Raw genomic sequence first — 12,458 nt, forward strand, 5'->3', positions numbered from 1 at the left:
CTATCATCATTAATGGCTAGCTCTTTAATATTATTTATCAGCGAATCTTTATTTATGTCTAGCTCTAGACCTAGTTTTATCAATAGCTCTAATGATGCGTTCTTAATTTTATTTATTAAATCTCTTTTGAATAGATATAGGTTCTCATCATGAGGATAGCTTTTAATATTATTTACATAAAATCTTTTATCATCAAATGTGTTTAGACTTATCTTACTTGTTTTTGTTGTTGTCAATTTATCACCAAATTTTGTATTCTACATTCATCTACACTTCTCTCTGTGTTATACATTAGTGCATTATAATACTCCTCGTGTTTAGCATTGTTACAATTCTTTATTTCTTTCTCTTTAGTTTTGTTGGGATAATCTTTAAAGCTATATGTCTTTGGTGTTAAGGCCACAAACTCTTCTATGATCTTACTTCCCATTTCATGTTTGAATTTACCACGGAGTTTATTATTTGTTTTGATTGGAGGCTCTAGATTACTTAAATCCATGTGTTCATTGTCGACATTACCTTCAATTAAACCTAATACAAAACTATCAGTATCCATATAATGGTGTTGTAGATCTTTGAGAGATGGTTGAAGAATATTATAGAATACATCATACATGTGTAATTTACCTAATTCTAACATAGTAACACCTAAATATACTGGAGAATCATATTCTATTCTTTTCTTTATATAATCAATTTGGCTATAATCTTTATATCTAGTTATATTCTTAAATGTTGGCTTACTTATACTTTTCATTATCTTTTCTTCATCGTGTAAGATTTTACTTTGAAAGAAGTGTAAGGGATTCATGCACATTCTTCCATGTAGTGAGTTGTTCATTAGTTTCCTTACATCCTTCTCTGCTTCAGTTTTAGCTGTTGCTCTTTTGTTTTTATTGTTTTGGATATAATCTCTACAAATATAATCTTGTTTAAATTTAATTACTCTATGTACTTTGGTTACTTTCGCTCCCATCTTAACATAGAACTTAAACATCTTATAATGAACCATATATTCTGTTTTGTTGTTTTGTTCTAAGATTAATTTCTCTGATCTTGCCTTGCTCCCATCTCTTTCTCTGTAACCTAATTCATTATCATTTATTTTTCTCTTATTGGGCATTAGTGCTAGTTGCTCTGTTCTATCTATACAACTATTAGTATAATCAATATCACAAACTATATAGTAGCCATGATCACTATCATCTGGAGTATTTAATATTGCTTCTAGAGATGGGTAACAGCGCTTGAAGTCCTTATAAGGTAGCTTTTGCATCATTGCATAGCCGTATAGGTTGTCCGCGTCTATGTACCATATGGATCTACTATTACCATTAATATATCTATCACCCATTATGCCACATATGCCACTTCTCTTTGCTTCAACAAAATCATCTAGCATTTGTTTATCTTGTATTGTATCTAATGAAACACCGCTTGACATTAACCAACAATCAAAACTATAGCCTGGGAGACTTACATAGTGTAGAGGATTGAGCTTGAATTCTTTCATACTTAGTTTAACATATTCATTCATGCAGTAGTCTAATATTTCCACATCATTTCGTAAATACTCTATAGTTAGATCTTTACCGGTTTTATGACTGTTGTCTTTATTAAAGTTATCGACTTCTTCTTGTGTTGGTAATTTATTAGAGAGAGAGGATTTGAAGTCTTCTATTTTTCGATTACCTATAACTTTTTGGTAGCTGTGTAAGCCAAAATATTCATATGGATATAATCTTTTAGTTTTACATCCATATATCTTTGCAATTTGATCTAAAGGCATAGCTAAGAAGTTATAACTATCTAAGAATTTAAGACAGCCAATACTAAACATCTTAGACTTACCAGCAGCTAGTGGTATGTTATCTACTTTTCTTTCATCGTTGTTTTGTTTAAAGAGTTCACTATATAGTAGGTTGAAATCATAGCCTGAGCCATTATGAAATATTACAGGAATGAAGTTTTGTTGTTTATACCTCAGATTACATATTTTACATGCTGGTCCTCTATATTTACCAGTTTCAAGGCAAATGATCTCTTACTTTATTAATACATGTTTTACTGCAGATATGGCAAGTGTTTGTGGCATTGTGATATAGTTTATCTTCTTCTGTGAATGTCATTTGTTTGTTGCGCTTGAATTTATTCTCAGTTTCTATTTCTGATAGATCTCTAGCAAATCTTTTGAGGCAGTCAAGACCGAAGTAGTATTTGAAATTACCTTGCCATGTGTAACCCACGCTTATTGGTGTGTGTTCAGCTATTACATATTTACTAGTTGGGGTTGTTATAACACAACATTCTATATCAGCAGTTATAATATTTTTTATATTCTGACGTTTGTGTTCATTTATGAAGGTAATATGTTTTTTCTTAGGACATACAATCTCAGGTTTGAAAGAGTTGTTGCATTTATGTTTGTCGTATTTAAATTGCGAATCAAACCAATATGTACATCTATCACAATAATAGAATTTATGATTCATTTTATTTGGCCGATCTAAAAAGGTTTCTATGTTTTTAATTAGAGCGCAGTGTTCAGTGGTTCCGTTGCCCCAAACCAAAATTCTAACATCTCTTCTATCTTTATGAAAATCGTCCACTGGTTTAAACAATTCTACTTTGCCCTCTCCACAAGGTGTGTATACACAAATATTAATGTTGTACAATTTCTGTATTCTTATTATATAAGCAAAATCATCGTTGTCTTGGTTCAATTAGATTTTTTACATAATTGTTTTCACGTGTTGCGTGATTGTAAAAGCCACTTCGTGGGTCTATAGCAGGATATAGCCAAGCAGTTATAGTCAGTTGCAAACATTTGTATTTATAATTTCGTATATTTAATATCGATTAAGAGTTTTTGAGATCGGGGGGTAAATCTATATAAATACCAATAGATGCCTTAATTGGTTCAATGTTTAATTGAATACTTCTTAATCCAAGAAACTCAAAGTCGTAGCCATAACCTTCATATATTTCTTTTTCGAAATCTAGCCATTGTTTGAAGTCACCGTAATCTTATATAGCCCTATTAATAATATAATCAGTGTTGAAGAATATTCTCGTAATTTTAACTTCCTCTTTGGTTCTCTTTTTATATTCACACTCGGCTGTGATCTTATATTTGAAACTCTTAACTTTTCTAAACTGATAGCAATTTTTGATTTCTTCTAATGAGTAATTAGTAGCTTCGTCTATATCTTCAATATAATTTCCACCTGTATCAGTAATATAAAATTCTCTCATATTCTGACTGGAGTTTATATCAAAGTCGTCTGTGTTTTCTAGATACTTGCGATTGTGACTATATGAATGAGTAGTTAGAGCTATTTTGTTTCTAAATTCTTGATTACATTCTTTACATTCATATTTAATTCTGGTGTAGATATTGTCTTCGGGTTTAGTTTCAGGTTTATCTTTAGTTTCAGTTTTAGTTTTAAAAATATCTTTAGTATTATCTTTAGGTTTAGTTTTAGGACTGAGAACATAATCATCTTCATCCCCATCCAAATCCGAGTCAAACATTTTCTCCAATAGTTCTTTATGTTTGGGATCGTATGATTGATGTCTGTATAAACCTTCTTTGATTCAAGGGATAAATCACAGACGTCGCAGAAGTTCACGCTCGGTACATTACTGTTTGTTGAGTGAGACAGGGTGTATTTTAATAGGGAAAGTTTTGGAAAAAATGATTTTTCGAAAGTAAAAAAAATGAAGTGTGATAAGTGTAAAAATAAGCCTTGGAAAGAATGTTGTAATGATTGTAAAGAGTTAGATTATTGCTGTTATATTTGTAAGGATATAGTTAAAGTAAAAAATTATATTAAACGTTTGGGAGGCCATTAAACATATGTGTAAAGTTTATAAACATATTTCTTTCTTTAAGTTTAGAAATGGAAGATGTAAATTATGCATTTATCTTAATAGATATAGATTCACTCATAAAAAGATAGATTCAAGGAATATGCTGAAAAGTTTAATATAAAAGTGTAAAAAATATTTGTTTTAACTTTTTTAATATTTTGAAATAAAGAAAAATTTGGAATTGACCAAGTAGTTAATAAAAACAAGGATCTTAATTTTATATAAATATTAGCAAAATTTAGAAATTTGGAAGAGAAGATAAATATATGAATAATAAATTTTTGATTTATAAAAGTAAAACACTGATCACTGTGTTTCCACCGATCTCAGTGTTTTTGTCTGTATACCCATCTGCGAAGCAGTTGAGCAGACTTGGTTTTTGTGCTCAAGTTATCCACGAAGTGGCTTCACAGATCCACGAAGTGGCTGTGCCAATTTTTCGCAAGTTGGTTTTACGTGCTTTCACACGGTTGTTTTTGACTGTATACCATCACAGTGTGTCCCACATACAGTCTCACAGCAGAGATTATCCTTTTTAAGAACTGTGAATTTGGTTTTTTTATCTCACTTAGTTTCATAGTAATTCACATCAGAGTCGGGGGACGTTCACTGGAGTCAGTGAGGAAGGAACCCCAAATCTTCCGTTTGCTAAAGCAACTTAACTAGACTCGATGATTTAACCACTACGCCAAGTGAGACAGAAAGTTTTAGTTTTAGATTGATTAAATATTGATTGCGGAACATATGAAAATTTTTATTTTTTTAATATTTTTTGCAATATGAGAAATGGGAGTCAGTGGGGATAGAACCAAAGCTTCCCTCTGACAATTCTCTGCTTAACTCGATACTAGTTGATTGCACTAAGTGAGACAAGAAATGATAGATTTTGAGTGAATATGTAGTAGTGGATAAAACAGGGATTCCAGTTAGCAGTAAAATTTGGCCTATTTCGACATACGCGATTAGCGTGTGGAGAATAGGCCAAATTTTGCTGGTGGCTGGAATCCCTGTTTTATCCACTACTATTATGTTCAACTATGTCAGGCAACAAAAATTGAGCCCGGTGGCTTTAAAAAAACATGCGGACTAAGATGGTAGCCGAAACAGAATAGATGCAATGGATTGTTGCTCTTTGTGACCCAGTTTAACGAGTGTTTATAATTTGCACCCCTAGAAGCAGAAGAATTTGCGCCCCAACGTCTTCGTCATGTAATGCCAATGTTTTGTCGCACGAAGGTCGCACGAAAACTTGTCGCTAGAAAGTGGCGCACATTTTTTGGGTCGCATGATGGCCTGATCAGAGGGCAAAGTCTGGGCAATGGTCTGATCAGAGTGGTCTAGGGTCGCGCACCTAAACCTGGGCAACCCTTGATTCGGGTGGGAACTATTGATGACCAGATTCGCCTCTTAAGGCTGTTTTCATTTTTCGACTGTAGGTTTACATTTATAACAATTTTGGAAATTTAGTTAGCCACAGTAACGTGATCCTACCTCTGTCAGGGGTGTGTTTCTGCCAGACTGACCAGATATTTGTTCCAATAGATTTCATAGCACATGTTGGCCACAGGAAACAAAACGTTGTGTCTCCCTGAAAAGCAGCCTTCAATCAAATAATGTACAAAAAACGGACCCGGGCCGAGGATTTTGCCCAAAAATAACGGGGAATAGAGTGTAAAGAGTGTAAAAATAATATTATATTTAAAAATAAGAGTGTAAAAATAATATTAAAGAGTGTAAAAATAATTGTTATATTATAAACAATATAACAATTATTCGAAAGAGTCGGAAATTTACGTACGAAAAACTAACTTTTTTTCCTAGACAATCTACAGCAAAAATTCTTTTTCTTGTAGACTCAATATAGACAGGGGATAGCCCATACCAAATTTGGTTCAATTTGAACAACTCTATGACCCAATCAAAAAGACCTATTTTCAAAATTATTTATTCGAAATAATAGCAAAATTCCGTATGAAAAACTAACTTTTTTCCTAGGCAAGCTATAGCAAAAAATTTTTTTGTTTCAGACTCTATATAAATAGGGAATACTCCATAACAAGTTTGGTTCGATTTGGACAACTCCTTGACCCGACGAAATAGACCTATTTTTAAAATTCAATAATTGCAATTTAAACGAAATAATTGCAACTTTCCGTATGAAAAACAAACTTTTTTCTAGGAAAGTTAGGCGGACCATTCTTTTTGCATAACAACCTAAACAGTAATGGTAGTCTGGGATATCAATTTGGTTCACTTTGAACAACTCCTTGACCCGCTGAAATTTCTATATTTTTGAAAATAGAATAAGCGAATAAGTCAAAATTTCCGATTGAAAAACGAACTTTTTTTCTAGGAAAGTTAGGCGGACCATTCTTTTTGCATTACAACCTAAAAAGTACCGGTAGTCTGGACTATCAATTTTGTTCACTTTGAACAACTCCTTAATCCGATAAAAAAGACCTATTTTTAAAATTATTTATTTGAAATAATAGCAAACTTCCGTATTAAAAACTAACTTTTTTCCTAGGCAAGCTATAGCAAAATTTTTTTTTTTTGTTTCAGACTCTATATATACAAGGGATGCTCCATACCAAGTTTGGTTTGATTTGGACAACTCCTTGATCAGATAGAAAATATCTATTTTTAAAATTGTTTATTTGAAATAATAGCAAACTTCGTATGAAAAACTACCTTTTTTCCTAGGCAAGCTATAGCAAAAAATCTTTTTGTTTCAGACTCTCTATTTACAAGGGATGCTCCATACCAAGTTTGGTTTGATTTGGACAAGTCCTTGACCCGATGAAAAAGACCTATTTTTAAAATTTTTTATTTGAACTAAAAACAAATTTCCGTATGACTAACTAACTTTTTTCCTAGGCAAGCTATAACAAAAAATCTTTTCGTTTCACACTCTATATATACAGGAGATAGTCCATACCATTTTTGGTTCCATTTGGACAACTCCTTGACCCGACGAAATAGACCTATTTTTAAAATTCATTAATTGCAGTTTAAACGAAATAATAGCAAATTTTCACTATTGAACAACTCCGTGACCCGATGAAATTTCTATATTTTTGAAAATGGAATAAGCGAATAAGTCAAAATGTCCCTATGAAAAATTAACTTTTTTCCTAGGCAAGTTATAGCAAAATCTCTGTTTGTTTCAGACTCTATATATACAGGGGATGCTCCAAACCAAGTTTGGTTTGATTTGGACAAGTCCTTGACCCGATGAAAAAGACCTATTTTTAAAAACTATTTAGAATTAATTATTCGAATTAATCGGAAATTTCCGTACGAAAACACAACTTTTTTGCTAGGCCAGCTATACCAAAAATTCTTTTTGTCTTACACTCTAGGTACCCATGGAATTCTCCATACCGAGTTTGGTTCGATTTGAACAACTCCTTGACCCGACGAAACAGACCTATTTTTAAAATTCAATAATTGCAATTTAAACGAAATAATAGCAAACTTCCGTATGCAAAACTAACTTTTTTTCAAGGGAAAGTTAGGCGACCATTCTTTTTGCATTATAAATTAAATAGTACTGGTAGTCTGGGATATCAATTTGGTTCACTTTGAACAACTCCTTGACCCGATAAAAAAGACCTATTTTTAAAATTTTTTATTTGAAATAATAGCAAATTTTCGTAAGAAAAACTATTTTTTTTCCTAGGCAAGCTGTGGCAAAATACCTTTCTGTTTCAGACTCTATATACACAAAGGATGCTCCATACCAAGTTTGGATCGATTCGGACAACTCCTTGACCCGACAAAATAGACCTATTTTTAAAATTCAATAAATGCAATTTAAACGAAATAATAGCAAATTTCCGTATGCAAAACTAACTTTTTTTCAAGGGAAAGTTAGGCGGACCATTCTTTCTGCATTATAACTTAAATAGTACTGGTAGTCTGGGATATCAATTTGGTTCACTTTGAACAACTCCTTGACCCGATAAAAAAGACCTATTTTTAAAATTTTTTATTTGAAATAATAGCAAATTTTCGTATGAAAAACTTTTTTCCTAGGCAAGCTGTGGCAAAACTTCTTTTTGTGTTAGACTCTAGGTACACAGGACATACTACATGCCAGGTTTGGTTCGATTTGGACAACTCCTGGACCCGACGAAATAGACCTATTTTTAAAATTCAATAATTGCAATTTAAACGAAATAATCGCAACTTTCCGTATGAAAAAATAACTTTTTTTCTAGGAAAGTTAGGCGGTCCATTCTTTTTGCATTACAACCTAAATATTACTGGTAGTCTGGGATATCAATTTGGTTCCTTTTGAACAACTCCTTGACCCGATAAAAATGACCTATTTAAAAAATTACTTATTCAAAGTTATTCGGAAATAATAGGAAATTTCCGTATGAAAAGCTATTTTTTCCTAGGCAACCAATAGCAAAAGCTTTTCACCGCTTATCTTACATATTTTTCCAATTTTTTGCGTTCAGATTTTTGCTGCAGTAAACCTGTCTGAGCTTTTGCATGGGCCTTTTTAGCTTCTTTGAAGACTAGAGCCAGCGCATTACTGTGACCCTTAAGGAGCGCACCTGACCTAGCCGCCAAAGAAAAAAAACGAAGACCCTAAATAGCTAAGACTAATGCGCGAAGGGGTCACAAACAAGGGCGGGGGTTATCGCGCTGAATAAATAAACAAGCAAACATATAAATGAACATCGAAATGCAAAACAAAGCGGGCACAGAGAGGGCGGGGGGGTATTGTGCTGCGCGAAGGGGTCAGAAACAAGGGCGGGGGTTACCGCGCTGAAGAAACAAACAAACAAACATACAAATGAACATCTAAAAGCACAAGAAAGGGGGCATAGAAAAGAGGCGAGGGTTCAAGCGAAAAGCGAGAGCAGCGACGAACAACGAGCAAGCACGCGAACAGCGAGCGAGCGCAAAACGAGAAAAACAAAAACGAACGAGCGTGAAAACGAAAACACAAAAAGCCAGCGAGAGCAAAACGAAAACGAACGAGCGTGAAAGCGAACGAACGAGCGAAAAGCGAGCGAGCGAGCGCGAAACGAAGAGCCTGAAAGCGAACAAACGGAAAACGAGCGGGCGCAAAACGAGCAAAACAAAAACGGACGACCGTGACAGCGAGCGAACGACCGAATTTGCCCAGAAGGCAATCCTAAAAAGCAGAAAAAAACTTTGCCATAAGCAAAGAGAACTGGAGAGAATGAGAGAGTCTGGAAAATAGACCTATTTTAAAAATTAGTTTGTTTGAAATAATAGCAAATTTCCGTATGAAAGATTAACTTTTTTCCTAGGCAAGCTATGGCAAAATTTCTTTTTGTTTTAGACTCTAAGTACACAAGAGATACTACATGCCAAGTTTGGTTCGATTTGGACAACTCCTTGACCCAACGAAATAAAATTATTTTTAAAATTCAATAATTGCTATTTAAATGAAATAATTATGAAATATAAATGAAATGAAATATAAATGAAACTTTCCGTATGAAAAACTAACTTTTTTCTAGGAAAGTTAGGCGGCCCATTCTTTTTGCATTACAACCTAAATAGTACTTGTAGTCTGGGATAACAATTTGGTTCACTTTGAACAAATCTTTGACCCGATGAAATTTCTATATTTTTGAAAATAGAATAAGCGAATAAGTCAACATTTCCGATTGAAAAACTAACTTTTTTTCTAGGGAAGTTAGGCGGACCATTCTTTTTGCATAACAACCTAAACAGTACTGGTAGTCTGGGATATCAATTTGGTTCACTATGAACAACTCCGTGACCCGATGAAATTTCTATATTTTTGAAAATGGAATAAGCGAATAAGTCAAAATGTCCCTATGAAAAATTAACTTTTTTCCTAGGCAAGTTATAGCAAAATGTCTGTTTGTTTCAGACTCTATATATTTACAGGGGATACTCCATACCAAGTTTGGTTCCATTTGGACAACTCCTTGACCCGACGAAATAGACCTTTTTTTAAAAATCAATAATTGCAATTTAAACGATATAATAGCAAATTTTCGTATGAAAAACTAACTTTTTTTCAAGGGAAAGTTAGGCGGACCGTTCTTTTTGCATAACAATCTAAATAGTACTGGCAGTCTTGGATATCAATTTGGTTCACTATGAACAAATCCTTGACCCGATGAAATTTCTATATTTTTGAAAATAGAATAAGCGAATAAGTCAAAATGTCCCAATGAAAAATTAACGTTTTTCCTAGGAAAGCTATAGCAAAAAATCTTTTTGTTTCAGACTCTATATATACAGGGGATACTCAATACCAAGTGTGGTTTGATTTGGTCAACTCCTTGACCCGACCAAATAGAGCTATTTTTAAAATTCATTAATTGGAGTTTAAACGAAATAATAGCAAATTTCCGTATGAAAAACTAAATTTTTTTCTAGGGAAGTTAGGCGGACCATTCTTTTTGCATAACAACCTAAACAGTACTGGTGGTCTGGGATATCAATTTGGTTCACTATGAACAACTCCGTGACCCGATGAAATTTCTATATTTTTGAAAATGGAATAAGCGAATAAGTCAAAATGTCCCTATGAAAAATTAACTTTTTTCCTAGGCAAGTTATAGCAAAATGTCTGTTTGTTTCAGACTCTATATATATACAGGGGATACTCCATACCAAGTTTGGTTCCATTTGGACAACTCCTTGACCCGACGAAATAGACCTTTTTTTATAAATCAATAATTGCAATTTAAACGATATAATAGCAAATTTTCGTATGAAAAACTAACTTTTGTCTAGGGAAGTTAGGCGGACCGTCCTTTTTGCATAACAATCTAAATAGTACTGGTAGTCTTGGATATCAATTTGGTTCACTATGAACAACTCCGTGACCCAATGAAATTTCTATATTTTTGAAAATAGAATAAGCGAATAAGTCAAAATGTCCCAATGAAAAATTAACTTTTTTCCTAGGCAAGCTATAGCAAAAAGTCTTTTTGTTTCAGACTCTATATATTTACAGGGGATACTCCATACCAAGTTTGGTTCCATTTGGACAACTCCTTGACCCGACGAAATAGACCTTTTTTTAAAAATCAATAATTGCAATTTAAACGATATAATAGCAAATTTTCGTATGAAAAACTAACTTTTTTTCAAGGGAAAGTTAGGCGGACCGTTCTTTTTGCATAACAATCTAAATAGTACTGGCAGTCTTGGATATCAATTTGGTTCACTATGAACAAATCCTTGACCCGATGAAATTTCTATATTTTTGAAAATAGAATAAGCGAATAAGTCAAAATGTCCCAATGAAAAATTAACGTTTTTCCTAGGAAAGCTATAGCAAAAAATCTTTTTGTTTCAGACTCTATATATACAGGGGATACTCAATACCAAGTGTGGTTTGATTTGGTCAACTCCTTGACCCGACCAAATAGAGCTATTTTTAAAATTCATTAATTGGAGTTTAAACGAAATAATAGCAAATTTCCGTATGAAAAACTAAATTTTTTTCTAGGGAAGTTAGGCGGACCATTCTTTTTGCATAACAACCTAAACAGTACTGGTGGTCTGGGATATCAATTTGGTTCACTATGAACAACTCCGTGACCCGATGAAATTTCTATATTTTTGAAAATGGAATAAGCGAATAAGTCAAAATGTCCCTATGAAAAATTAACTTTTTTCCTAGGCAAGTTATAGCAAAATGTCTGTTTGTTTCAGACTCTATATATATACAGGGGATACTCCATACCAAGTTTGGTTCCATTTGGACAACTCCTTGACCCGACGAAATAGACCTTTTTTTATAAATCAATAATTGCAATTTAAACGATATAATAGCAAATTTTCGTATGAAAAACTAACTTTTGTCTAGGGAAGTTAGGCGGACCGTCCTTTTTGCATAACAATCTAAATAGTACTGGTAGTCTTGGATATCAATTTGGTTCACTATGAACAACTCCGTGACCCAATGAAATTTCTATATTTTTGAAAATAGAATAAGCGAATAAGTCAAAATGTCCCAATGAAAAATTAACTTTTTTCCTAGGCAAGCTATAGCAAAAAGTCTTTTTGTTTCAGACTCTATATATACAGGAGATACTCCATACCAAGTTTGGTTCCATTTGGACAACTCCTTGACCCGACGAAATAGACCTTTTTTTTTAAAAAATCAATAATTGCAATTTAAACGATATAATAGCAAATTTTCGTATGAAAAACTAACTTTTGTCTAGGGAAGTTAGGCGGACCGTTCTTTTTGCATTACAACCTAAATAGTACTGGTAGTCTGGGATATCAATTTGGTTCACTTTGAACAACTCCTTGACCCGATGAAATTTCTATATTTTTGAAAATAGAATAAGCGAATAAGTCAATATTTCCGATTGAAAAACGAACTTTTTTCTAGGAAAGTTAGGCAGACCATTCTTTTTGCAAAACAACCTAAATAGTAGTACTGGTAGTCTGGGATATCAATTTGGTTAACTTTGAACAACTCCTTGACCCGATGAACTTTCTATATTTTTGAAAATAGAATAAGCGAATAAGTCAATTTTTCCGATTGAAAAACGAACTTTTTTCCTAGGCAAGCTATAGCAAAAAATCTTTTTGTTTCA

The 12,458-nt window shown here is 33.0% G+C and overlaps 1 protein-coding gene across 1 annotated transcript in view; it reads right to left on the reverse strand.

Moving 5' to 3' along the window:
- The window catches only part of LOC142338174 (uncharacterized), a 112,897-nt gene that overhangs the window by 73,453 nt on the left and 26,986 nt on the right, over nucleotides 1-12,458 (reverse strand). The window contains exon 2 of the mRNA XM_075387811.1: nucleotides 5,365-5,461. Within this exon, the coding sequence (XP_075243926.1) occupies nucleotides 5,365-5,461 (97 nt within the window). The remainder of the gene's footprint in view (nucleotides 1-5,364; nucleotides 5,462-12,458) is intronic.

Source organism: Convolutriloba macropyga, chromosome 4 (assembly GCF_964194025.1).
Source record: "Convolutriloba macropyga chromosome 4, txConMacr16.3, whole genome shotgun sequence".
Lineage (NCBI taxonomy): Eukaryota > Metazoa > Xenacoelomorpha > Acoela > Convolutidae > Convolutriloba > Convolutriloba macropyga.